The sequence below is a fragment of the Acanthisitta chloris genome, unplaced genomic scaffold (assembly GCF_000695815.1).
Source record: "Acanthisitta chloris isolate BGI_N310 unplaced genomic scaffold, ASM69581v1 scaffold8612, whole genome shotgun sequence".
NCBI classification, from domain to species: Eukaryota; Metazoa; Chordata; class Aves; order Passeriformes; family Acanthisittidae; genus Acanthisitta; species Acanthisitta chloris.
In genome coordinates, this window is record NW_008660969.1 from 36,208 (window position 1) to 63,186 (window position 26,979).

Below are 26,979 nucleotides of genomic sequence, written 5' to 3' on the forward strand. Positions count from 1 at the left end.
ATGTAGTTTTTCTTTCAAACATCAATGAAAAAAGTTAGTGCAGCCTTTTGGCATAAATATTTCAAGGGCAAGAAATCAAGTTAGAAAATGGAAAGATTTGCTTAGCAAATTGCGTTTCCTAACTATGAAATTAGTGATATTAAAAATGAAGTGGTACACTTTTGAATCCACGTAGTATGACTACAGAACCATTAACTTTTGAAACCTTTTTCTTTCAAACATCAATGAAAAAAGTTAGTGCAGCCTTTTGGCATAAATATTTCAAGGGCAAGAAATCAAGTTAGAAAATGGAAAGATTTGCTTAGCAAATTGCGTTTCCTAACTATGAAATTAGTGATATTAAAAATGAAGTGGTACACTTTTGAATCCACGTAGTATGACTACAGAACCATTAACTTTTGAAACCTGCAGTGCAAATTAAAATAGCCATTGGGATTTTTTTCATTGTTGCTGTTAGCTTTTCCTTTCTGCTCAAGTTGTTGTGCATATACAGCATCTAATGCAAAGGATCTAAAGCTGTTCATTGCATGAATACTTAACAGGCTTGTGAAATGATGCATGGATTTGGCAATAAGGGAACCCAACTGGGAGAAAACAAGAGCAAAAAAGAAAATAGAATTGTAAAGTCACAGATTAGAGCTGACAGAACAAATTTCCACTGAATAATTGTTTTACTTTATCACCAAAACATTTCTGAAAGCCCAAGTTTGATAGTTAAGTAGTTTGGCAACATCTTTCAGTATTGGAAACTGTCAGATTAAAATGGTGTAGAGCTTCTAGAAAGTTTCTAGACTCTAGTTTCAAGTTAGCATTCTGTCAGTTCATTAAAAGATTATTTCCTTGTCTCGAAGATATAGTCAAGAATAATCAGGACTCAAGAGGATAGAAGTAAAGTTTTCAAATACTAGTATTTGTGCTGGAGCTATGGTGAAAGAAAAGTTCTCTGCTGGTTGTTAGCTGTTGAGTTTTATTCAGGTGGTTCCTTCTAGCAGAAGAGTATAAAGCAGAAAATTAAAGCATGGTTTAAGTAAAGTAACAGCCCCAAATTTAAATTATGTTTAAAATGACTTTGATAATTGCTTAGGGTTGTTTTTAGGTTTGCATTTTAGGGATTAATTTGGATTGTGTAAACTTTTCTTGTGTTTTGACTTTGTCTTCTCACTTGAAACTACCTTAATCTGCATAGCACTAGTTCTGAAAATCCTTCGTTCTTTAAAAATTGAAGCTAGATAGATTTCAAAGAAAGATTTATAGATTATAGGATAGGAGTATTTTAAGTTGAAAATTACTGTAATCTTGAGCAAATACATTCAGTATAATAGTTTTCAAAGGTGGCTGATTTTTTCTTCATTTTAAGTCTGAATGATTTAAGAGTTTTAGAATTACTTCTATTTTCTGTTTAGTCTAAGTTCCTCCATTGATCTGTCCATCTCTTGCTTACTTCTGTTGTGTTCTGGTTTTTCCGCTCTTTTCTACCTCTAGCTTGTCTTACGTGTTCCTGTTTGCCAGTTGCCTTTTTTCTAGCTTTTGTCATCATAGACCTTGAGGTGCAGGATATCTGAAAGGTATTTCTTTAATTACTTTTTGGTGTTTTCTCTTTCAGGATAACATTTTGTCATCTGCCTTTCCAAAGTAAATGGCTATATGTGGGCACCGAAAGAGGAAACATTCACATCGTCAATGTGGAATCATTTACTCTCTCAGGCTATGTCATCATGTGGAATAAAGCCATTGAACTGTGAGTTTAATCAAGTATTGTCTGTTGATGGGAGGGAACAGGAGAGTCCCAGATGTTATTAACATCAGTTGCAGAAATGTCATTGTTAGCTAGAGTGGCTGCCATATTAGTATTGTCATGCTAAATACACAATCAAAGTACACAGTAATGTAAATAGTCTTTATTTTCATGAATGTGAAGTGTTAATGTTAATTTCTGCCTATAACACTGTTTTTTTCATAGTGCCTGGAATAGATATAGAAACACAAAATATAGAAATAGGTGTAAAAAATCATTATATGTGATGATAAAGTAGAAGAAAAATAATACATGTTAAAATATGATGTGGCTGCTGCTTGGACAGACATGTCACTTCTACAGTTCTGGGGTTAAAGACCAAAGCGCAGAGATATGCATTTTTTAAGAGGGCTGATGTGTTTTGAGTTTAAAATGACTGTCTGGAAACGTAAATTGAAATAAGCCTATTCCAAGATCAAAATATGTTATAAATATGTATAAATATTACATATTTCTCGTGGAACTGATGGAGCGAGTCCAGAGGAGGCCAGGAAGTTGGTAAGAGGACTGGAGCGTCTCCACTATGAGGACAGGCTGAGGAAGTTGGGGCTGTTCAGCCTGGAGAAGACTGTATGGAGACCTCATAGCAACTTATCCATATCTGAAGGGGCCTACAGAGGAGCCAATGAGAGACTCTTTGTTAGGAACTGCAGTGATAGGACAAGGGGTAATGGGTTCAAACTGAAGGAGGGGAAGTTTAAGTTAGATATTAGAAAATAGTTTTTATTTTAAGGGTGGTGAGACACTGGCACAGGTTGCCCAGGGACGTGGTGGCTGCTCCAACCCTGGCAGTGTTCAAGACCAGGCTGGATGAGGCCTTGAGCAACCTGATCTAGTGAGTTGTCCCTGCCTATGGCAGGGGGGGTTAGGACTAGATGATCTGTAAGGTCAATTCCAACCCTTAAATTCAATGATTCTGTGATTCTATGTAGGTATTGTCATAGATCTTCTTTTTATAATGAAAAATTTGTGTGTATAAATACAGTGGTTTGTGGGTGGAAAGATAGAGTTGTGTGCTGCTGTCTCTGTGCTGTTATTTTGTTCCCAGTACATTACATCTACCTTCAAAAAATGCTTGAGGTATATCACTTGCCAAAGGTGTTGAAACAAACACAGTTCTTCATTAGTCCATCATTTTCAATTGTGAGAAGTCAACATAAAGTATTAAATCTGTGTTGTTTGCACAGTGGCTGCCTTGGGCAGTTTATGAATAATGGCAAAACTTATTTTCCAGTATAAAAGTAAAAATCTTATCCGACTCTGTCAATTCTGTAACAACTGATGTCAAGGTTAATTTTTATAAAGCTAATGGCAAGAGTTTTTTTGTTGATAAGCAGTAAAGTCTTTCCTTAAGACGGAAACTAAGTGTCTACAGATAGACACAGTATTTATGGGCTTGAAGATAAAGGTAATTCCATGTTGAAGTGTCAACAACTTGCTTATGCCATATCTGCAGAATATAGTGTAGTGTATAGCAATCTATATCTGCAGAATCAGTATTACTTGCAGTCATTTTGAGATGAAGTCTAGGGCAGGGGAAATTTTTTAAAAATGGATATATTTCTCTTTTAGGTCATCCAAAGCTCACCCAGGACCTATTGTCCACATTAGTGACAATCCAATGGATGAAGGAAAGGTAGGATATGTTAAAAGACACGTGAATACATTATTTTTCAAGCAAGACTTCTTTTTAGAGTATAGATACCACTGCTATTTAAGGAATAATTAAGTATATGAGGACAATGTTGAAAACATAAAGGAGGGCTAAATCAAGGTTTTAGACCCTGAAAGTAATAAGAAGCAAGGTACAGATGTGACTGTAGGACACATGGCTGTGATAATTTGTCTAGTAATCAGAAGCATTTGAAAACACAGATGACAATGCTGAGCTTCAAAACTTCTGGAACACAGAACTAAAGAATTTTAACCTATGGTGATAAAAATGAAGACGTTACAAAAAAAAGTTCCTATCATAACCTGAGTGCTGAAAGTGGGGTGGAAAATAATTAAAATTTATATTGCTCTTGGTTGTTTTCATTTCCCAACTTTAAAATGCTTATTTACATAGCATATTTATATAGAATACCATGTGCTTTGCCATTAGTTTAACTAATCTGAGACAGTGTTTTTTGTGGAATTTGAGGTCTAACCAGCATACTTACATATTAAGCAATTTATTTTAATCACTTGATGGTGTCTGCTAGGTGAAACTGGCCTGCAGTTCAACTACATACTTCAGAAAAGTAAAACCCAACTAAATCATGTAAGAAAGAGCTGTGTATTAGGCTTGGCTTTTTGTTCTTATGAGATAGTACTACCATAATCATCGTTTCATCTGGACAAAAAATTTTACAGTACATGTTCTTGAAGCCCTTGCAAGACAAGAATTTTTGTGCTGTGACATAGCAGCCGCAAGAAGTTGAGCTGTGAACTCAGCAGTGATGAGTTCCTTCTGTATTAAAGCAGATCTGCAGATATTCATTAAGTCTTCACTGTGAACTAAAAAGAGAAAGCAAGGGCTTAAAATGTTGATAAGCCTTCTCTAGGTGACAGCAACTACTGTAGGATGAAATCATCCGTACCTCACCTAAGTCATGGTTTCAAGACTAAGTCTCTTCTTCAGGTAACACACCTCTTCTGTAAATTTTGGGATGGTATCACAGGGCCAGCACGTTTTCAGACACTTTAGCTTGTGTGCCCCACATAGTTATTTAGCAAGTCTTTGTGGTCTACTGCAAATTTTGTTCAGATCCCTTGATCTCCACTGAAGAGTAAGCAGGATGGGTTTTCCTTAATTTTAACAATAGGAATAAAGCAAAGTATTAAATAACTATTTTTAACAGCAGTCTTATGTGAACCTCTTCCAAAACTCTATTAGACCCCTGACAAAAGTGTGGTCATAACTTAGAGAGACTTGGAAGCTACTTTAAACATATTTTCATTAATGACATCACTAGATTAATCACTTATAAGCAATTGAGTGTGATGAATTAAATACTCAAATATTATTTCTGTCAGTGTAATGTCTGAGGAATATATTATTGATATTTTTGGTAATCTTAATATATTTTGGGGACTTTAGAACTCCCATGCGTGAAGAATCTTCAAGAAGAGAGAAAATAATTTTACTTACTACTATTCTACATAGGCAGGAGGAGTATTTTGTTTGACTACTTTGTTGTTTGACATGTTGGTGGTATATTAAATTGGACAGAGTACAAGTACAACTCTCTAACATTGAGGTCTTCACCTCTTTAACTCATTCTTCTCTTCATAACTGCTTGCAGTTGTGATGTAGTATTATGCTGCATATTTATGGAGCAAGAACTGCAGGTTTGCAAATGATATAATTTTGCTTTTTCTTATGAAAACTTAACATATCTGCTTATTAATGCAGCTTCTGATTGGCTATGAATCTGGAACAGTGGTATTATGGGACCTGAAGTCGAAGAAGGCAGAGTACAGATACACACATGATGAGGTAACATTTTTCAACTGCTAGTATTACTTAATCTGAGGTTATCATTCACTACTGTGATTTCTTTTCCATTTCTACTCCTGCTTCTATCACCAGATTCTTTGAAATTACCAGTACTTGAAATTTTCTCTAAAAGAGCAATAGAGTTTGGATAATAAACTTCAGACTGAATAAGTTCACTGAATTTAAGCTTGTGAAGCAGTGAATCATGGCATGGATTGGGTTTCATCAGTGGTGTTTTGGAGGGGATGAAACTTTCAGATCTTTTTTCTGTTAGTTATGTGACTTGCACCTGTGTTAAGAGCTAGTCTTAAGTTGAAACAAGATGGTTTTACAACTTGTTATTTGGAATCTCACATATTCTGAAAACTAGGGGAGGGAGTGGCAGAAAAGCTACTAAGTAGACTCACTAGGACGTTTGTATAAAAATTCCTTTTCTTTGTAGGATAAGTTCAAAGTTTGAAATAAGACTTGGAGAAGTTTGAAAAAACAGTGGAATTAAATGGCATTCATTTCTTTAAAACTCGACTCTTGAGAGAATAGACTTTTTTTTAAAGGCTGAGATTACTCAAAAGCATTCAGCCTAATATGCAAGTTGATGTATTTTCATGAATTGTAAAATGTTTGTGTCATGGTTCAGTACCAGGTGAGCCTGTTTCTTGATTCACAGTGAGTGTGTTTTTCTAAGCCTTGTGCTGAGCTTTCCACGAGGCACAATTTAGGTTTATTTTGGGTTTTTTGTGGCAGTTCTGGCTTGGTACTTGTGCTTGTGTGTGTTCTACCAATCAAGAGTTTCTTTGAAGGGGGAGTCTCTGAAGTAGTCTAAGCCTTAGATCATCAGAGTTGGATGAGGTTTCTTTGTGTTCAGAAATGTCTTATAAGCCCCAAAGTATGTTATGAGAAGAACAGTTTTCTCTCTTCCAGTTTCATTACATGCACCTAATTAATTCCCTTTGTCACTGTGTTTCATAAACCTACTCATGTCTTCATCTTTTTCTAGCCCTAAACTCTTCTATAGCTTGTTCTTCATGTTGTCTTTTTTTAATCATTCTATTTTATCTTTGTTTTATAAAACAAACACAGCAACATAGTATATTCAAGATGTGGGCATACTGGATTTGTGATGTTGAATAATTATCTTTTAGTTTTGTTTTCTTTTTCTCTTGATATTGGATTAGCCTTTTGATGCTACAAGCATTAAGCAGATACTTCCTTGGAACAACCTACTATAATACTAGAGTCTCTTTCTTCAGTGTTAAATGTCAGGTCAAAGTCATGAAAGTTATTTCTACTTCAGCCCAAACCAGCACAATCACTTTGGATTTACATAGCTGGACAATAAAAATTTTTAAGTCTTTGCAGTTTTTTCATTGGAATTCTGATATCTACCTTGATTATGCTGTGGTACTGTCGGCAGACTCTACCACTTCAAAATGGTTGTTCTAATTTTCCAAGTTGTTTATGAATAAATGGAGCAGTATAGATCCCTAAGGGTCTCTACCAATTACCTTCATCCATGAACTAACCAATTACTGCCAACCACTCCTTATTCCTCTCTGCTTTACTTCCTGATACCTTAACCAGTTATTTTTCTGTTGAAAATTATCTAGTCTGTTTGGGTTTAGTTTCCTTTGAGAGATACTGTTGAAAGACTTTGAAAATCGTAGAGACAGCGTGATAGGTGTTTCTTAGCCACCTGCCTGTTAATGTTCTTGGAGGTTAGTTTGACTATAATTACCTCTTACAGAAAGCACATTGACTACTTTTACATGGTGTATTACACTTATCTATATGTCAATTAACTGTTCTTCATCAAAGTTTTGTTGCAGTTTCTAGAAACCTGCCCAATGCTGCGTATTCTGGTTTTCTTTGGATTTTGTGGTCCATTGTTTAAAAGTTGACTAAATACTTGTATTAATACTTTCTGAACCAACACTGATTTGAGAACCTGCAAAGAACAGTGAATAGTTCAGATGCTGTGTTTGATTTTTTTTAGGATTTGTATGTGAATACATCATGGTGTTTTTTGCTTGGGTTTTTTTGATTGCAGAAGAGGTAATGAAATAGATCAGATACTCTGGTAAAGTTATGCAGTAGCATAACTTGGGAATGGTTAGGAAGGGAAGAGGGAAAAAAATCTGTAGGGTGAACTTGATTGGTTAGAATCAACATACATAAAGTTGCTTACAAAATTTTTGGCCATTCAAGTTCTAAAAGTTGAAGGATGCTTTTCCGTGAGTTCAGATTTCCCTTTAAGAAAAATATCTCTTTGGAAAAAGAATTACTGCAACTTCTTTGACTCAAAATTTCGGGTGTGTGGAGGGATCCCAATGTCATCCTTTATGATCTTCCTCTGCTGAAGAACAATGAGGGTCAAGCTCCCTGAGTGATCAGAGATTTGTGGAAAGATATCTGTTACTTCCTGAGGGACGAAGCTGAATCCTGTTATATGTTTTTGTAGCTTCCTGCTTGGTTTCATTTCAAATAGCCTGACCTTTAGGAGGTTTTCTTGAAGCTAATTTCCATGTTGTGGTGTGATAGTCTTATTTGATGGCAGAAAACTAGGTTGATGGAACACTGTCCAAACCTTCTTCCTGTCTGAACATTTGTGACTTTCCAGCACCCTGCTCGAATAGTTGCAGCACAGGAATACTAGGACACTCATCCCAAGGACAGGAACATGTGGGCACCATCCCTAAAATGTTTGTAACCGTATTTCTGCTTAGCCATGGCTGGGGGAGGCAGTTGTAGGTCATGATTAGTGTTTAGTGCTGATTGCTGGCATGTTCTTCCCTCCAAAACATTCTAGTTCAGGGAAAATTCAGGTAATTTAGTTAGAATTTGTTCTTCATTTTTCTATATTCCAAAAGAGATCCTGAGCTTAAAGTAATACATATCTTTTATTAGAACAATAGTATTATGCATGTTTAGAATAATGCACAAATATAACATTGTTTTTCAGAGTATTTGGAAGCAATTGTCCGTACAAAGCGGAACTGCAGTTGTGATTGAACTTTCTCTGTAGAAAGTTTCTTTGAAACCCTTTACTCAAAATATCTTTTTTTTCTGTCTTGGGCAGGCTCAGTAAAAATTAAGACTTAATTTTTTGCATTATTTCTTAAGCCTTTTATGTTCAGACATTGGGGGTTTTAAGAAAGTAAGTTATGTATTTCTTATGTGGAATACAGTTTATATTGTAGTCATTTCCCATACTGTATTTTCATTGAGGAAAGAAGTAAATTTCTCAACTATTAGTTTTATTTTTGTAAAAAAAATTGAAGTGTAGCTTCTGAAATCTGAAACTAATTTTTTAATAAAGTCCCTTCAAGTAATATTTTGTTTGTTCTGACGTAAAGTAAGCTTTGATAGCATTAACTATAATGTATTATAGATTACTATTTTTGGACTCAATGTTCTGGTACATGGCTGAGTGTAAGAGATTATTCTGCAGCATTAAAAACACGTCAAAGTAGCCTGTGGAATTAAGAGGATGGGGGAAAGAGAAGTAACCCCTGATATGTGACTTGCCAGAAACCAAAACATCTTGATGATGTATTGTCATTGAAGTCTCAGTAGCTACATTTTTCTGTTTTCTTTCTTTTGCATAGGTTTTTTCCCTTCCTTTCTTAGATTTTTGAGAGAGTTAGCATAAGTACTCAAAAGTTACTATGTTTTCTTTGAATATTTTGGTAAACCTGTGCAAAAGAAGTCAGTATTATCATCCATTCAAGTTCAACAGCAAATACTGTCCATGTCCGTGGAAATTAAAGGACTGCTATAATAAGACAATGAAATCTGGATAGGCTGTGGTAAATAAACAGTTTGGTTTGCAGAATAGCTAATCACAGACTCTACCAGTCATGCACAGTGTATTTCAAGCTCAGTTAATGTCACAAGAGAGTACAGGATCATGTTAACATCCAAAGAATTATGGAAGGAATTGTCAGTATCTCTGGTGCGTTCCTGTGGGAAAGTACGCAGAAACATTGTCCTAAAGACTGTGTGATACTTGAAAAGTAGGCAATGAGATGCATATGCTAAAAAAAAAAGTTTTAGATTTTTTTCCTGAGTTGTAGTAACTCTATTTACAGTAGTCTAAAGTTGCTGTTAAAAGAATTATCTTAGAATACAGGAGAAACTGCTCAAATTAATAGCTTTTATATTGAGGTCAGTGAATTCTTGCATGTACTGTCCTGGTTTTGGCTGGGATAGATTTAATTTTCTTCCTAGTAGCTGGCACAGTGCTGTGTGTTTGGATTCAGTGTGATGGTAATGTTGATAACACACTGATGTAAGAGTTTGTGCCAAGTAGTGATTACCCTAAGTCAAGGATTTTTCAATTTCTCATGTTCTTCCAGTGAGCAGGTGTACAAGAAGCCAGAAGTGAGCATGGCCAGGACAACTGGCCTGTGGACCGGCCACAGGGATATCCCATGCTATAGAGCCTCATGCTCAGTGTATAAACCGGGGGAATTAGGTGGAAGGGGCAGGCTGCTGCCTGCAGGAAGGTCTGGGCATCAGTCCATTGGTGGAGAGCAATTGTGTTGTGCATCACTTGTCTCTCTTGCGTTTTACTCCCATGCTGCACTCTCCTTTTCATTACAGTTGTTACTGTTGCTATTAGATTTTGCTTTATTTTAATTATTAACCTGTTCTTATCTCGATCCATGAGCTTTACGTTTTACTGATTCTCCTCCCCATCCTACCAGTGAGCAAGCAGCTGTGTGGTGCTGGTTGCAGGCTGGGGTTAAACCATGGCAGATAAGGAGAGTAATCTCAAACTGTACTGAAATTGTATGCGTGTAATCCGCTGTAGGGTTAAAATAAGCCTGTAGGAAGCGAAAAGAATGGGATTATTTGTATCAGTATTTAATGAATTGAAGCAGCTAAATTCCCTTGGTGGAAAAATACAATCAAAACTTGCATATTTATTGCTGAACTTGTCCCTAAAATTCTAAGGTTGTATTTATTAATTTTTGTACCTCTTAAAAGAACCAATGAAATAATAGTGATTTCTAGGGATAGTGGCAAGCTATTGCAGCAGTAAGCCCAAATTTTGTAAAATATTTTAAACATGCATTAATCCCTTGAAAAGCTAGTGATCTACTGAAGATATTTCTATAGGAAGCTTGCATGTAAATGTTTTAAATTTTGGTCCTCAAACTTTTTCAGTTTTTGTGATTGCATTTCACAGTCTTATGTAAGTCTCCCTCAGTTAGCTGCTGCAGTCGCTGCAAGAATGTTTCCTTCTGAAAATCAGATCTGTTCACCTTCTTTGCAGTCAGTATAGCAGGCATTTTGCCACCCAGGATAATCCTTCTGGAACAGATGGTGAAAGCAAGGCTGCCTGTGTGTACAGCCTGTCCCCACATAATACTCAGGGACAGTTAGTTTCTACAACTTCTGGTAAAGTTTTGACATATGTAGCACAGCACTGTCAATTGCGCTGTTTGTTATTCCAGAAAGTAAGATTTGATCCCCTGCCCTGTGAAAATGCATAATTGTATCAGAAGTTTTGAAACAAACTTCCTTAGAGTTCAGAGCAGCTGCATTAAATTTGAATTAAAGTGAAGGGATAGTAGGAATACTTTTAGTAAGAAAACTTCAGATTTTCTTAATTACAGCTAAAGGTTTATTTAGATAAAGTTAAAAAATAATTCAATGCTACACCTAAAGATGATGTTTTTTCCCCCCCTTAAACAATGAAGACAGGATTTTTGATGGATAAAGTTTGTCTAAAAGTACTACTTACAAACAGAAAACGTGCCATGGGTAAATTAGGACATACTAAGAGCAGTATTATTTAACTAGTGCTTTCTCTAACTTGCTTTTGCTGTCTAATGTCATTGAGGTAGGTGTAAGGATAAAATGATACTAAGATACACAACTTAGACTGTTCTGGGTTTGCTCTTTTCTTGCATAGGCTATCCACTCCGTGGCTTGGCATCATGAAGGAAAACAATTTATTTGTAGTCACTCAGATGGTACCTTGACCATATGGAATGTAAAATCTCCTACCAAACCATTCCAGACAATCACTCCACATGGTAAGATAAAAATGGATACCCACCGTGTCTGACAGCTCTTAAAACACCGCAAACTTGTTTTTAATAGAAGTGTGTTTTGCAAAAAAAAAAGAAGTATTAAAATGTACTTGCAATGCAAATAAATTTTGTCAAATCAAATTCTGATGTATGTCACTAAAAGAAGTCTTTATGAAACAGGAATCCAAGTCAGTGCAGTTTTCTCAGTCTCTAAACTTCATGCCTGCCTTTTGCACAATGGCATTGATTTCAAAGTTAACTAACACATGTTGCAGGGCTTGCTTTTTCCTTGACATCACAATCCCATATGTTGTTTAAAATACATGTAAGCAAGCATCTGTTTCATGTATAAATGTGTAGATTACCACATACATTCTTGGAAAGGTTTATAACAGAGTAAGATGAGCATCTGGTAAAATGATTGCACTTCTGAGAGGTCTTGCATTAATGTTAATTTAGGAAATTAACATTACACGTTCTTCTGTGAAATATAATGCTGCTCTTCAAATAAATTCTACACAAATGTCAGGTTTACATGGTGTGCATGTCTAAGTCATGTTTTAGCAACTTATTTACTTTAGATTCCCAAGTGTGAATGTAACAGTGAGGACAATCTGTGAGTTTACAGTTGTGGTGCAGGATTCTATGGTTAAGCATCCTGGTTTATCTATCTGAGCCTCTAGCAAGTCGTTGTTTATTGTACTGACCATGAACTAGAGTGGAAAAAAGAAGCTGTGGATGATCCTGTGCCAGGTGAAAAATAAACTGTTACTGTGTTAGTAGAACAGTTAGACATGACTAACTTTATTTGAATGTTTTGACACGTTTTAATAGCATTGGTTTTATCATGGGCTGGAAATTAAGTTTGCTACAGAACTTCATTGTTGTATCATACTTTATCAATGTTCAGGTAGGAAAGATGCATATTTACACTGTACTCTTAGTTTCTACTGACTTTATGGAGAATTATATCTGTAGAAGCTTCAGTTGTGCAGTTGAGAAAAGGGTAGGCTTTCCTACTCAAATTGAAGCCTTAGTCCTGAAGGATAATGCTCAGAATAAACCTCACTTTACTTGTAAACTGACCAATTTTATTTGCAAAATGGTAGGCATGACATAAACTTTAAATCTCCTAGTGGTACTTACAACCCTCCCCAAAAGAGCTGTTTTAAGTTTGAAAACAAATATCCTACAACACTTAGGTTTAGGGTTGGTGGTTGTTTTTATTCTAAACATTCTATAGTGGTGTATGGAGAGCTTTAATGAATCTTTAATGATATTGTTCCAATATAATTGTCAAAGTTGTTGAATATATGTTTGCATGGTTGTTCTGCTACTCAAGTTGCACAGTGAATTTCATAATTTGCTATAATGTTGTGGAACTGTAAGATTAATATAAGAAAATAATTTATCTTAGGAAAGCAGCTGAAGGATGGGAAGAAGCCAGAGCCCTGCAAACCTATACTTAAGGTGGAATATAAAACAGCTAGAGCTGGGTAAGACTTGGTTTGTATGCAAAATGTATGTAAAAGAAATGCAATGCTCTGACAATGTACTTTGTTTCCTAGTTGTTGGGATGCATATTATGATGGTAGTGAGCTGTGGTAAAATAGCTGAAATAGTTTTGATAAATAAGGTATTGAAAAATAAACTGCAAAAACATAAATGAAGGAATTGCTATATACAAACCTTAACTTAGGTAAAGATACTGCTAATGCATTATCCTCGTGCTTCTTTCATGCTGCTAAAACTTGTGTGTATATTTGCTTGGGTTTTTTTGAGAGCATTAAAGAAACAAAGGCTGATAAAGCACAGAAGACACCAAAACACAGACCTGATAAACTGAACTTCGACAAATAGTGGCCTGATACAAATATTCTAAATTCTGAATACATGTTCCTCCCACAAAAATGTTATTAACAAGCTTTTTTAGTAGAGTGCAGTAATTTATGCAGTGAAATGTACCTAATTATGCACATCGAGAATGTAACAAAGCAGTAATTGCAACAAGAGGCTCAGATGGAATTACAGTGTCTTGAGTAGCATGTTTTGTCACCAAGACTGCAATTAGGGCTGATGGATTTCATGAACTGTGGAATTCTTTTATTTGTGGTTCTAAAGTGCTTTACATTGTTTGAGTGAAAAGCGCAATATAAAGATAAAATATTCATGGAAACCTGTTCAGCTATTTGCAGAAGTTGGTTTTTGTTTTGGGTTTGGTTTTTTTTTTTTTGTTTGATTGGTTGTTGGTTGGTTAGTTGGTTTTTGTTGGGTTTGTGTATTTTATTTGTTTTGTTTTCTTTTTCTCTTTGGAGGATTTGTGTATTGTTTTCATTTGCTTTCCAGGCATTCAAATCTATAGAAGATTTGTTACTTAAATGATGCAGTGTAGTTTACTGCATATTGGTGTACCCATGCTTATAATATTAGTGGCTTTGTGTCTTTTTGTTTTTTGCTAGAAGTGAGGTAAATAGAAATTTAGGACTGTGGCTATCTCCCAGATGTATGAAACTCTGTGATCAGCTGGAAAGACATGTTTTACTTGCAGAAGTCTACATCTGTTTGCATAATGGTTTCTCAACTGAAATATCAAAAGCTGATCTAAAGAAAGAGATAAAAAAAAAATCTCAGTTTCAGCAAGTTATAATTTCTGTAATCAAAAGCCTTCTATTATGAATAGTGATTCTGAAGAAGATTACTTTGAAGCTTATTCTGTGGCATTGTAGCATTACAATATGAAAACTAGTTGGCTTTTCACACAGTTTAAAGAGGAGCTTATTCTACTATAATTTCTAAGAATACGTAGTTTTTTGGGGAGACAGCTTTTCCTAGTGTTGGGCTTCTAATTTTCCAGTGTTTATCCAAACTCAGTGCTTTGATACATTTCAATTTAATATTCTCTCTAATGTTTTCTGTCTTCAGTGTACTGTTAAATCTATAATTGTTGATATTTTTCCTGAACTTCCTGAAAGGTGGGGAGGGGGCAGAATCTAACAAACAAAAACCCACCAGTTTGCACTGTGGTGGTGAGGCAGTGCACTGAAAATCTGTTTGTTTACTGCTACATGTACTTCAGTTTCTCTTCAATTTTCAGTGTCAATTGTAATCTTATAAGTATTTTAAGGCAAGACAGAAATACCTTTCAGTAGTTAAAATTTTGATGGTTTTTCTCTTGGCCATTTGAAATTGATTAGGTATGAACAAGATAAGGTTTTAACTTTAAGCTAAAGTGCTGTCATTTCTTGTTTGTGGTTTAATGTCTGTAGCACAGAGGGGAATCAGTTTTGGACAGGACAAGTGTTTTTTCTAGCTACTGAAAGAATATAAGAAATGAATCAAATAAACTGGCTTCTACAGCAGTCAGCTCTAGCTGTTCTTTGAAAACAAGCAACAAAGCAAGAAAAGAACAAATGCTTATAGCATATATGAGGTACTATTTAATGTATATTTTAGTTATATTTCAATTCTTTATTGTGAAAAAACATGTTCACTTTTTCCATGCTCTGTATTGAATTCTAGCATCTTTGTCACTCCTTCTTTCTTGTTTCTCCCATATCTAGAATACTCAGAGATCTAGTTTTTTTCAGTATCTCCTCCTATGGATAGCACTTCATTGATATGATCTTCATTGTTTTCTTTACTGCTTCTAATTCTAATAATTTTTTTTTTTGAGAAAAGGTGTCCAGAACCACACGAATGAAAGAAGCAGAACTAATGGCAACTTGTATTAAGGGCTACAGGCACTATTCTTTTTACTGTTGCAGCTCTTATTATTCCCTTTTACTTTTTTCCTCCATTATGTTCTCCATATTGTGAGGTTGGAGTCAGAGAAACAGGAGGACTTGAGGCTTTTTCTGTTTTGTTACAGACTTTATTTTTTAACTTTCTGGGTTGTTTTTTTTTCTGGTTGATTCATGTATTTATTTTAAGTCTCCAGATCCAAAGTAGTTTACCCTACAACAACAGTATGTCTGTAGCTTTATTTCTGGGAGAAAAATATGTGGAAAGGTTGCATGAGGGTAAAAAAGGCAAATTCTTCCTATATTCTTTGAGCAAACTGGCATCATTTTATGATCCCAGGGCATAATGTCATTGTACTGCAACCATTTTTCATCTAAAATACTCCATCTTTTTGTGAAGCAATGAATTACAGAGGTAGGTTACTTTTCAAGCTTTCTGAAATGGTTTCCATACTGCCTTTTATGCATACTTTATCTGTCTAAAGTAAATTTAGAGAGGCTCTTGAACTTCCTAATGCCACTTTCCACCCCTCTGGATTCAGTCCTTCCTAATGCAACTTCCCAGTCCTGCAGATTCAGTACCTTATAGTATTTGCGCTGGTTGATATTAGCATTATGGTAAAATTGCCCAAGCTTATTCTTTGCCTCTAGAGCTTTGTCTAGTAGAACTTAGAGCTCAAATGTCTCCCTGTAAAACATAATCTAAAAGGGTATTGTCTTGGTTGCTCATGCAGCTGTCACTGGCCTGTAGAGCAGTACCTCTTGGATAGATATATATAATTTCTACACAGAGGTTATGTAATAATGATGTCTCCTGATAAGCAACAGTTCTTGATATAGTAATTTATTTTGAATACTGTTATTTTGTTGTCTGAACTTAACTGTTCAAAGGCACACTTCCCAAAAAGAATTTATCTTCACTACTACTTTAGGATTTCTAGTCTTAAACTAAACTGACTCTTGAAGTCTTTTCCATCTTTATTACTAGGATTAACATCTCGACAAGTTTACTTGTTTGAAAAGTAAGCCAGATGGTAACAGTGGCCTGACTTCTGTATATACTCTTCTCTCACACATCTGGATTGCCAGAGACTGGCTGAGATTTGACAGTCTGCTTCTAGAATTGAGCAGAAACATCCTCCACGGTTGTGAGCCACTCAGCTATCGATTGTATTTTGTTTTCATACACTGCAAAACCTAATCCTGTGTTTTCTGGAAGGTTTTTCAGTGAAACATTGCCCCCCTTTGTAGTGAATTTCTAAGTGTGCTCCAAGTGATTTTGCAGATTTAACTGATGAGGAAAGCGATGTAAGGGGATTATTTTCAAACCTGTTGAAGCAGAACTGGTTCAAATAATCTCTGTATGAGCAGCTGCTAAAAATTATATATAGCAATTCTCTGCTTTTTGTTAAATGTCTTCCATTGTTTCAGATAGGTAAAGTGTAATGACCGAAGTTGGGTTAACCTCATCTATTATGTGTAAAGTATGGATCTTTTAAATTTTTCTTTTAAATGATATATTTCTAATAACATTCATGTGCACTAACCTTTTAATATGTATCAGAGCTGAAGAACAACATTTTTAATTAGAAAATACACAGCTTGTGTTCATGGTAAATACATGGTTTCATGAAAATGGGGAAAATTTGTACACAAACCTGTAGTGATCCTTCTGGCAGACCAAAGTCAACTTTAATCTTTGATTCATTTGTGAAAAATCCATGTGACAGATGAGTATAATCTATTCTTAGCTCTTTCATTCCTTGCTTCATAAGGATGTAGACTCTTGGCAATCCTGCCCAAAGCAGTCAGATTACCTTGAAAAATAAAGCCAGGAGAAACCAACATGCAGTTTTCACTGTGATGTATGAAAATTAAAAACGGAAATTTGTCACTTTGCTATTGTCAGTTTATCTTGGTGAACCTGCATATTGTCCTGGGAGCATTATTGTTTAAGAAAGCAAATGATTTCTATAGACAAAAAAATACTGCTGTCTTCTAACATGAGATACTACACATACATCACACCAGTATTTTTTCTCTTCACTGACATCCTGAGAAATATCAGGTGCAATTCAAGTTTGCAGCTTTCTTGAAATTCCTTCATGAACCTGACCATAAAAGATTGTGTGAAGTTTCAATATGAAGAGCTGAGGTTAAATGAAAACTTGATGGACCCATGGTCTGATTTATGTCCATTCCTTGGAAGTCTCTTCCTCAGCCATCAGTACTCTCATCCTGTCAAATCTTCAGTCATAGGTCTTTCTAGATGATCAGACAGATTGTGAAATAATTGTAGAAGCTGGAAGCTTATCTCAGTCTGCTTTGCCTTCAGTGCTACAAACACAGAGTACATTTCAGCTGGGCTTTAAATTCATGAAGGGCAGCATGTGCATAAACCAAACCCTTCATACACAGTTCTCAAGAATAAAGATGCATCTAGTCCCACATTTGTGTTTCAAATATTAACTAGTGAAATCCATCTAGAGAGTATGGGAAAGATGATGTTATAGGAATGGATACAAATATAAACGATCTCTTCAGCTTCTCTTTTTACAATATATCAGGATGGCTTTTTTCCCTCTAGAAGTTTTCTGCAGATACTGACGTACTCCCTGGTTCCAAGGAAGATGCAAAAAAGGGTAGAATTTCTACTGAAAGTGAGCATAAAAGTAGATCAGAGGCAACTGGGAGGTGCTAAAAGTGCCTATTTTTTCCTTGAGGAGTATAACCTGGAATTTGAGGCAGTAGTCAGTAATGGGTGATATTTCTTGAGTTGTGTACTTATAAATAGTCAGTCTGCTCTTTAAAAGGCATTATGTCCTATTTCAAACATAAGCAGTATTAAAATGAGTGATGACTCCTGATAATTAGTGAATAAGAAAACACATGGTAAAATTAATATATTTGCTTAATCTTGTTTTTCAGTAAATAAAATAGTAAACTATACATTTTGTGCGTATTAGAAAAATGTGTCTGTTTAAAAGTATGTTTCTGTAAAGGCCTTTAAAATTTTTTTCAAGGGAAGACTAATCTCAGGACTAGAAGAAATATATTTGCTTTTCTCTACTCTGCTATTTGATTACAGAGTAGGAGTAGTCTGTGCATAGTAGTTTCTTGAATTTGGTGCATGGTGGTAGGGGGGAAATGGATAAAATGTCTAGAGCAAATGTGTGATGCTACTTAGAAGGTGTTAGGTCTTTGAAGCTTATCAAGCAGCTGGTTGCTTCTCCAAGTCATATTACTGTACAGCAAGTAAATGGGACTATTTATTCCTGATCCTGATGGCTTGTTTCATGTTATGGATAAATGGAGCTGTTGGCAGGTCTGAATCTGCAGTTCAGTAGAAAAGAAATACTTCTAAAGTTTTATAAAATTTTCAAAAAGCTCATCTTGCCAACTTCCAACATGGGTTAAATCAACAATATAGAACAAAAGGCTTGGAGGATATGTCTGACTTAAGTTATAGTCTTCTAACCCTTGATTTTTAAGTTTTGAAACACATATCCAACCTGTATATCGCATGGAGAGCTGGTTTGCATTATTTTTACTCCTATCTCTGCTTAATGATATCTCACCAAGCTTTATTATAAGGTTACAAAACCTGCCCAATCTCTTTTAGTGTATTATCTTGGCTTGATCCTAAATGCCTCTGCTTTATTCCAGGGAGCCTTTCATCATTCTCTCAGGAGGCTTGTCATACGACACTGTAGGAAGAAGACCCTGTTTAACAGTTATGCATGGGAAAAGCACTGCCGTGCTAGAAATGGATTATTCTATTGTTGATTTTCTAACCCTCTGTGAAACACCATATCCTAATGGTAGGCTCTGGAAAGAATTTTCTCAGTACCTCGACTTCTTAACTCTGGAGTTTATCCCGTCAGAATGTTCTTTACTATTGCCTTTCTGTTTTGTCTCTGGAGATCAGACTGCAGCAGCAACATCTGTTATTCCTATTGTCTGAAGTATGGTTTACTTCCCAAAGCATCATGATAGACTAGTTTACTAAAAACCTGTTTTGCTTCTAGAAGAGTGCCAATTACTCATTGCATGTTTTTTCTTTTTAATCCCAAAAGAAGTGCAGACAGAAAGCAGAATTACAACTGTAGGCTGTGGTTACTGCAGCAGATGTGTCCATCAGTATTTATTTGAGCACATGAGACCTTTCCAGTCAAGGCTAAACCATGATGTGCATTTGTGTATTATTTTTAACTTCTGGTGACTTTATTCATTCCAGTACTTACATGAAGTTCCTCAGTAGTTGTCCCAGAGAAATAGTAGTATATTGCTGATGACTCCAGTGTTTTTAGTTGTCAACTTCCATCAGAGTATGTAAAACTGCTTAGCTCAGAATTTGAGATCTGCCTGAAAGACAGCAATATAAACTTTGGAAACTTTTTCACGTTTCTTATTTTACTGTTGAGTCAGCTGTCTTTTAATCTGTTTTGTAAGCCATTAGAACTTAAACACCATGAATAGGAGGAAGAGCAATTTGGGGGTGAGAGGATGAGATTGCTGAGAAACTGGCTTTCTCTCCTATAGCCTGCTTATACAAGTGAACCTGCATGTTTCTTTTTCTGTTATTTGAGCTGTTGAGAATGTCAAATTAAAGAAACAGCATGACTTTCCAAACTGAACTTGGAATATTCAGGAGAGTGAATGTATATAAAATATCTTCAAAAACTCTAGTCATCTAAGTGGCTTTTTCTAATCTCACCTTCTAGAGTGCAAGGACTGATTACATTCTAGAGGCTGTACATGCATGATGTCTGTTTACTGATAAGTGACCTCTTTTTTTTTTTTTTTTTTTTTTTTTCAGACTTTCAGGAACCATATGCTGTAGTTGTTCTCCTAGAAAAGGACTTAGTACTGATTGATCTTGCACAAAATGGGTAAGAATCTTGTATAGTCTTTTTAATGGTTGGCTGCAGTGATCAGCCTGTTGTTCTGTTCTGTAGCTTTTTAATCTACCATAACAACTCTCTGTCCAGAACACAAATAAATAAAAAGTTTCTTCAACTGAACTGAGAATCTTGATGTATCAACTTTTCTCAAGTTAATATGTAGTAGATAAGTAGAATATCATGTGAGTTTTTCCAGGCTTGATTGACTGACAGAATTTACTCATTGATCACTGCTGCTTTTTAACTGTTACAGTTTATTTTGAAGTTGATTCCTTAGTGCTATGAGGGGTGCTTGGAATTTTGGGGGAGGGAGCAGGGAGAACTGAGCAGCTAAGCCAGGTAATTTTGGCTGTTGTCATCACTTAAATATTTGCTGATATTATTGTCAAATAAGTTGCTATCTGTATTGCTTCAAGTAACTCAATACTGATGCTATAGCTATCATATACATAATGATAACATCTACTCACTGATTTACAGCTGTGATAAGAGGTTGCTTAAAAGTAGTATTCTATTGCAGTTTTCACAAATAATATTTATCTAACAGATTTTGAGTCTTTTGTTTCTCTGTCCGTGGAACATTCTGTACATTCTTATTCAGTGGTGATTAAAAATTTTGGATCCTGTCTGTTTTTTTATGAAGAGTTTTGAAATTAGTATAGCAGTAACAGCTAACTATTAAGGGATTAGGAGCAAAGGAACTAGATAAGATCTTTGTAGTGTTCCTGATTAAAAATCTCCAGTGGTCAATGAAAAAAAAGTCCTTGTGAAGAACATCCTTCTAGGGCAAAACACAAACCTGTAAGACTTAACCCTCAAAGATTATGGAATTTGGAAGATCAAGTTTTGTCCTAATATCTCTGCAGCTACTGAGCAATTTCATTTAGCTTTTCCCAATGTTACATGGCCATATGCTGTATCCAGAACTTGTTTCTAACATACCAAAAGCATTATGCTTCCAACATTCATCTGTTGAAAGAGCAATAAAACACGTTTTAATGAGCGTGACATAAAAAGGTTTGTACAAGACTATTTTTTTAAAGTGAAATAGTTTGCAGTGCCAGAAATTTGAAGTTATGTTAAGGCTTGTTCCATTTCGTGCTAGAAAGTCTTCAGCAGTTATGTTTTTAGAAGACTTAAAATATTTTCTGTTATAACTAACTTGCAACGTATTAATTGTTTCACATCTGAAAAAGCAGCAAAAATAATAAAAAAAATAAAATCTACAGGCTTCCTTTTGCCTTGTGTTCTCATATGGATTAGTAATATTTTGTTAAAATAAAACCTCTTCTTCAATTTTAAAAGATTGTTGTAGCCTTCCATATAGTTCTGTATAAAGTCCTTGATATGTAGAATATTTTCATCTGTTATTGCTAATTTTTCCTTTAGATGGCTTGAGAAGCTATCCCCCTTTTCACCTCTCAAGAAAGGGAGATAAAAAGGGGGGAGAATCTCATGCGTAGCATGCCTCTCTGAAGATAAATATTCTTTGAACACAGATATATTTACATCTATTGGTATTATTGACTTTTTTTCCTCATTTAGACTCTAACCTTTCTGACGGAGGTGGTGGTAGGGAGTATATGTGGATGCATTCTTCTGATTGGTAACTGAGTGTTGCTATCCATAATTTTCAGAAAGTGATCTTGGAGTTGCAAGTAGATTATGAAAAGTGCTGGACAACTTTCTGTCTCAGGAGAGTGTACTAATACAAAGTTAGAAGTGTAGTCTTCCTGTCTTTCTCCCTGGAAGAATAGACTGAAGAGTTAGAAATAAATTCATAGCTCCATGTTACTACAGTTAGGACTTGGTAACTTCGTTTTGTCCACAGGCCATTAAATTAGTAATTAACAATTATAAAACTGTAGGGAATAGTGGTGTTCTAGAAATACTCTAGAAACAGTACAAACTTCACATTCCATGTAAAGTACTATACTTTCTTGATGGTGTACTAGACGAGCAGTCAAGTTGTGTAGTATACTTGGTCATAATCTAATTTGACATGTATTTATTTTCCTCTGTACAAAAAGCATTCCAGCTTAGTTATTAGCATTTCACTCGTATCCTGCATTTAAAGAAGGAGTTTTCTCGAGATTAAACAGTCTTCCCCTTTTCTTCCATTAAAGGTATCCTATATTTGAGAATCCCTATCCTTTGACTATACATGAATCTCCAGTTACCTGTTGTGAATATTTTGCTGATTGTCCTGTGGACCTGATACCTGCACTGTATTCAGTTGGTGCTCGACAGAAGCGTCAAGGGTACAGTAAGAAGGTACAACATCTACTACATATTAGTAGATTTTAAAATACTGAGAATCAGCAGCTCTAAAGAACATGAGTGGCTATGCTTAAAACCAAAGCTCCATCTGACTCATCCTGTCTTTTACAGTAGCTAATAGCAGGTGTCTGGGGAGAATATAGCATATGTCAAGCCTTATAGTAATGTTTCCCTGATGTGCTCCCATCAATTGCCGTATCACTGGAAGCTAATGGACTTTCTAGAACAGGGGTAGTGTTTATACCCCTTGTTGATTTTTCTACATTTTTTTCTCTGCAGTGGATGTGTCTAATTACTTTTGAAGTCACATGAAATACTGGATTGTGCAGTATGTACAGTAATTTCAGTGGCTTAACTTTGCACTGTATGATATTTTGTTCCTAAGTGTGTTTGTTAATCTTCCAGGAATGGCCTATTAGTGGAGGCAACTGGGGTTTGGTCACTCAGAGCTATCCAGAGATAATTATTACAGGGTAAGTGATACCATTCTGTAGTAATAACTTTCTTAGCTGATTAAGTATAAGTGAGAATATTTTGTTCCTCTTTCAGGACATTGTTTTGTATGAGTGGTTTGAATGATTTATGAAATTATGTTCACCAGACAAGTCATTGGCATAATCTTGAGCCATTACCGAGAAAGTAAAGCAAATGTGGAAGAGAAGGTAGAAACAGATGTTTTACAGGGATTATTTTTTATGATGTGGTGTTGTGATTGTGTGCTTGTTATCAAAGTATCCTGGATCAAAGTGATCTTTTATTCTTTAATTTTTGGAAAAAAATTGTGTAGTGTTTTAAAGCAAAGAAAATCCGTTAAGCAGTTACTGAATTCAGTTCTCAAAGGGAAGCCAATTTTATATCTCAAGAAGAACAACCAAATAATTAAATCTGATCATTTTGAGACTGATCCTTCTAGTACAACTGTAAGGAACATAAGCAAAATTTAATTTATAACTGTACAGTGCGTCACTGAAAGTGAGAGCACCACTAAAGTTTTTTAGAACAGCCTATTAGCCCTAATGAGGATTACTGTCACTTTATACTACACATTTGCAGAGACTTTGAGAGACAGTCCTGAAAAAATCTAGTCATCTGATTCTCAGTTTCAAGGCTAAATAAACAAGTTAGGTGACTCATTTACAGTGAAATACTGTATATTTAGGCATCTTCTTTACAAGTGTTGCTCCTAATATAGGGCATCTCTTAAGAAACAACACATGGTAAGGTATGCCTCAGTATTTAAAGTGGTAAATTAGTATTAGTGCGGTGGAATCATGAGGGAGTTAGCCTCCAAATGTTTTTGTATTCCCTTCTGTCCAAAGTAATTGGAGCACATATTGCTAAAATTTTGCTTCCAATAAATTGGTAAAATTATGTGTCACTAAGAATGCTAATAAAAATAGAATGTTAATCATATACTTTCCAATCAGTAACAGAGGTCTAAGACTCCAACTAACCATTTTACCATCTTATTAATTTTTTAATATTTCATAGGCATGCTGATGGGTCAATCAAGTTTTGGGATGCCTCAGCAAGTAAGTGGTTTCAGTGGAGATTTTTTTCCTGTGCAGTAGGAGTTTTCTAAACTGAGTTCTCTAATGGAATGTAATTGCAGGCTAGTCGTTCTCCTTATTTCTTGCCTTCTGTAGAGTCAGTAACTTCACAGGAAATTTTGCTTTAAAATTAAATATAATCTTATTTCTTAGCTGTTTCGCTGTGTTTTGCCACCTCAGAGTAAATGCATTGGTAGCCCAAGGGCCAGTTAGAATGGAACAATCTTAAAATTTTTTAGAAGCCCCTTTGATAGTATTGTTGACTATAGAGATGCATGACAGGCAAATGTATTCCTTTTGAGTACAATTAAATTTCATTAAGTTATTTTTGTCTTTTTAGACAGTAGAGAGGCATGTGTTAAGACCATCAGCTCTCCATAAATCACAGTATCTAAAAATGAGAATTGAAACTACTAGAAGTTTTTGTTAGCAAAATGATTTATGCATCTGTGAAGAAAGGCAGGAGAACAATAAAACAAAGACACTTTTCTTTGGAAGACTCAATAGGCCTGAAGAGTCTGATACCATTTTACATTTGTCATCTGCAGTTAAAAGGGTCAAATGCATCTGATGGTCTACACAGCTCACAGTGAGAAATGCAGTAAGAACTCAAAGTAGAAATGACTGCACAGACTTAGAGTTTTTTTACATTGATCTAGTTATGACTAACCTTGTTCTTGGTGCTTAAAAGCTGTTTAAAGCAATCTTGGAATCATCATCAGTTGTCTTTGAAAACTTGTGGAAAACTGGTGAGATTCCAAAATGCTAAAGCGTGTGTGGTTGTGGGAGGGAACAGATGCAAAGTATATGTTTAAAAACTGGGAGGAGGATGATTTGGAGCATTATAGATCTTTAATTTCAGTTTAGGGTGGGAGTGGAACCTTGGGGGGGAGGGGAAGACAAACCTGATTGATTCTATGTGGGTAAAAAACCTATTCAGCATAGATCTGTCAACAGGAGATCCTGTTGAAGACATTTAGTTTATTTCTAAAATAGATAAATAAACCTGTTAAGAAAGAAACTTGCAAGTATCCTCTGTCTTGATTTTTAAACTTTTAAATCTCTGTAATAGGAAATTCTTACAGGTGGACTAGGGAAATGTGGTTCAGGTAAAACCACTGAAATACGGAAGAGGAGAAAGGATGCTATAATTTGTGTTTTCCTAATGTTGTGATTAGTATTTATAGAAGTGATTTGGGGCATTGACTGGGGATGTCTGTGAAGTTTGAAAGCAGCATGGAGAAAGTGGAAAGAAAATGTAGTAAAGAATTACAAGTACAGCCGAGAAGGATACTGTTCAAAAATTAGCTGTATCAGAGATGATTTATTTGCATATAGTATCAGTAATCTACACTTAGAACTTAGTTTCTGGGAAAAGTGGAGGTTTCATGAATTGCAGTCTGTGTTGCATACTGTGATAATTAAGTGGGAATGTCAGTAAAATCAACATGGAGTAACTTGTTCACATTTTAAAACTGGAAAGATCTTACTAGAACAGTTCTAGGAAACTTTGTCATCAAAAATGTGGACTGATCAGAGGGCAGCACTTTTGAACGATCATACAAAATAAACTATAAATTGGAGGAACTGAGACTTAAGTGTGAGTGCACAGGAGACAGGCCATGGATTTGAAATATTTGAAGAAGAAAGAAAAGAAGCTTCACTTTCTCTGCCATAGATATGATTAAGTTGCATATATGGCATATGTAACTAGAGGTTATTGTTATAAAGAGATCTCTAAGTACAGTAAAGCCTTGAGAAGCTGTGAGAGCTTAGTTTATAACTGTAGCTTATAAACTAATCCAACACTCAGAAGATAAGCGTTGGGCTGTTTTTTATGCTAATTGATCCTGTATTGATCAAGTGGTGCACTGCATGGGCAGAGGCAACACAGAAATTTACTTTGTCTACTCTGCCCTCTTTTGTTGAATATGATAGTTTTATCTCTGAAGACAAGTCAATAAATTTAAAAATAACAAGAGAAAAATACCTGTTTAGATCAAAGCTAATTTTTATCTCTTTTACTTTGTCCCTAGTAACGCTGCAAGTACTCTACAAGCTAAAAACAGCCAAAGTATTTGAAAAATCACGGAATAAAGATGACAGGCCAAACACAGATATAGTAGATGAAGATCCTTATGCTATCCAGATCATCTCATGGTGTCCAGAAAGCAGAACGCTGTGCATAGCTGGAGTTTCTGCACATGTCATTATTTACAGGTTCAGCAAGCAGGAAGTGACAACAGAAGTCATTCCGGTAATTAGTACATCCATTTTTGACTTTGTGGGATTTGGCTATAATAAGAAAGTTCTAGCAATTTACTACTTTGTTGTCTTTCATTTTATTAGTGGAAGGGACAAAACCAATTGTCTCAAAACCAAGAGATGTGGTTTTCTGGAAGAAAAGTAATAGTTTCAAATCTTGCACACCAAAACACTGGTTTTCAGTGGCTTTTTCAGGTTTTTGCATCCAGTAATAGTACTTTGTCTATCTATCAAAGTGAATAGTGGATCAAAACTTGGCTTTATCAAAGGTAAAATGATAACAGAAGTGAATAAGGTGTGGAGTTGCAGAATTTCAAAGCTTTTAGGGAGTTGATTTCTTGTTTCCTTGATTCCTAGTAATTGCCATCTGTCCTGTCAAACTCGTGCAGTATGCAGAGCTAGAAGAGAGAGTGTGCCAAACATGCCCTGAAGTCTGTTAAGGACTTTGCTGTGTCATTGTTTTATTCTGTATGAGGTACAATGATTCTATTACAAGAGTTTGAGAAGTCCTTTGCTAAATCAGACACACACAAACAAATTTGCTTGTTTGAAAGTATGAGCTAAAAGCTAATTTGAAGCTGTTTAATTATAAAATCTATGTTTGAAGTAAAGTATTAATCATAATGTAGCTGTTTTTTTCTCCCACCTCCTCTCTGAGACACATACACACACACCCACCCTCTCCCTATTCTGCTCCCTTTGGGTAAGTCTTCGGTTAAGGACCTGAGACATGGGGGCTTTTTCCTTCCACTGTTTACTTATGTACAAGTAGATTCCCTTCAGAGGAAGTAGTTTATCTAAACAGTTTTTATGAGTCACCCCTAGAAAACTATTCTTCAGCACTAGGAGTGTTTTAAAAATGACTACATTGTTCTTCGTTTCAGTCCATGAGTAAGTTCTACTTTGCAGATGATGAAAATAAA

The 26,979-nt window shown here is 35.4% G+C and overlaps 1 protein-coding gene across 1 annotated transcript in view; it reads left to right on the plus strand.

Annotated features, from left to right (window-relative positions):
- The window catches only part of LOC103797803 (syntaxin-binding protein 5), a gene marked incomplete at its 3' end in the record, with an annotated part of 74,951 nt that overhangs the window by 34,466 nt on the left and 13,506 nt on the right, over positions 1–26,979 (plus strand). Inside the window, exons 4-14 of the mRNA XM_009070034.1 lie at positions 1,604–1,738; positions 3,368–3,431; positions 5,193–5,276; positions 11,197–11,320; positions 12,735–12,813; positions 18,724–18,878; positions 19,877–19,949; positions 22,088–22,235; positions 22,647–22,714; positions 23,733–23,773; positions 25,828–26,048. Coding sequence (XP_009068282.1) covers positions 1,716–1,738; positions 3,368–3,431; positions 5,193–5,276; positions 11,197–11,320; positions 12,735–12,813; positions 18,724–18,878; positions 19,877–19,949; positions 22,088–22,235; positions 22,647–22,714; positions 23,733–23,773; positions 25,828–26,048 — 1,080 coding nt within the window. The remainder of the gene's footprint in view (positions 1–1,603; positions 1,739–3,367; positions 3,432–5,192; positions 5,277–11,196; positions 11,321–12,734; positions 12,814–18,723; positions 18,879–19,876; positions 19,950–22,087; positions 22,236–22,646; positions 22,715–23,732; positions 23,774–25,827; positions 26,049–26,979) is intronic.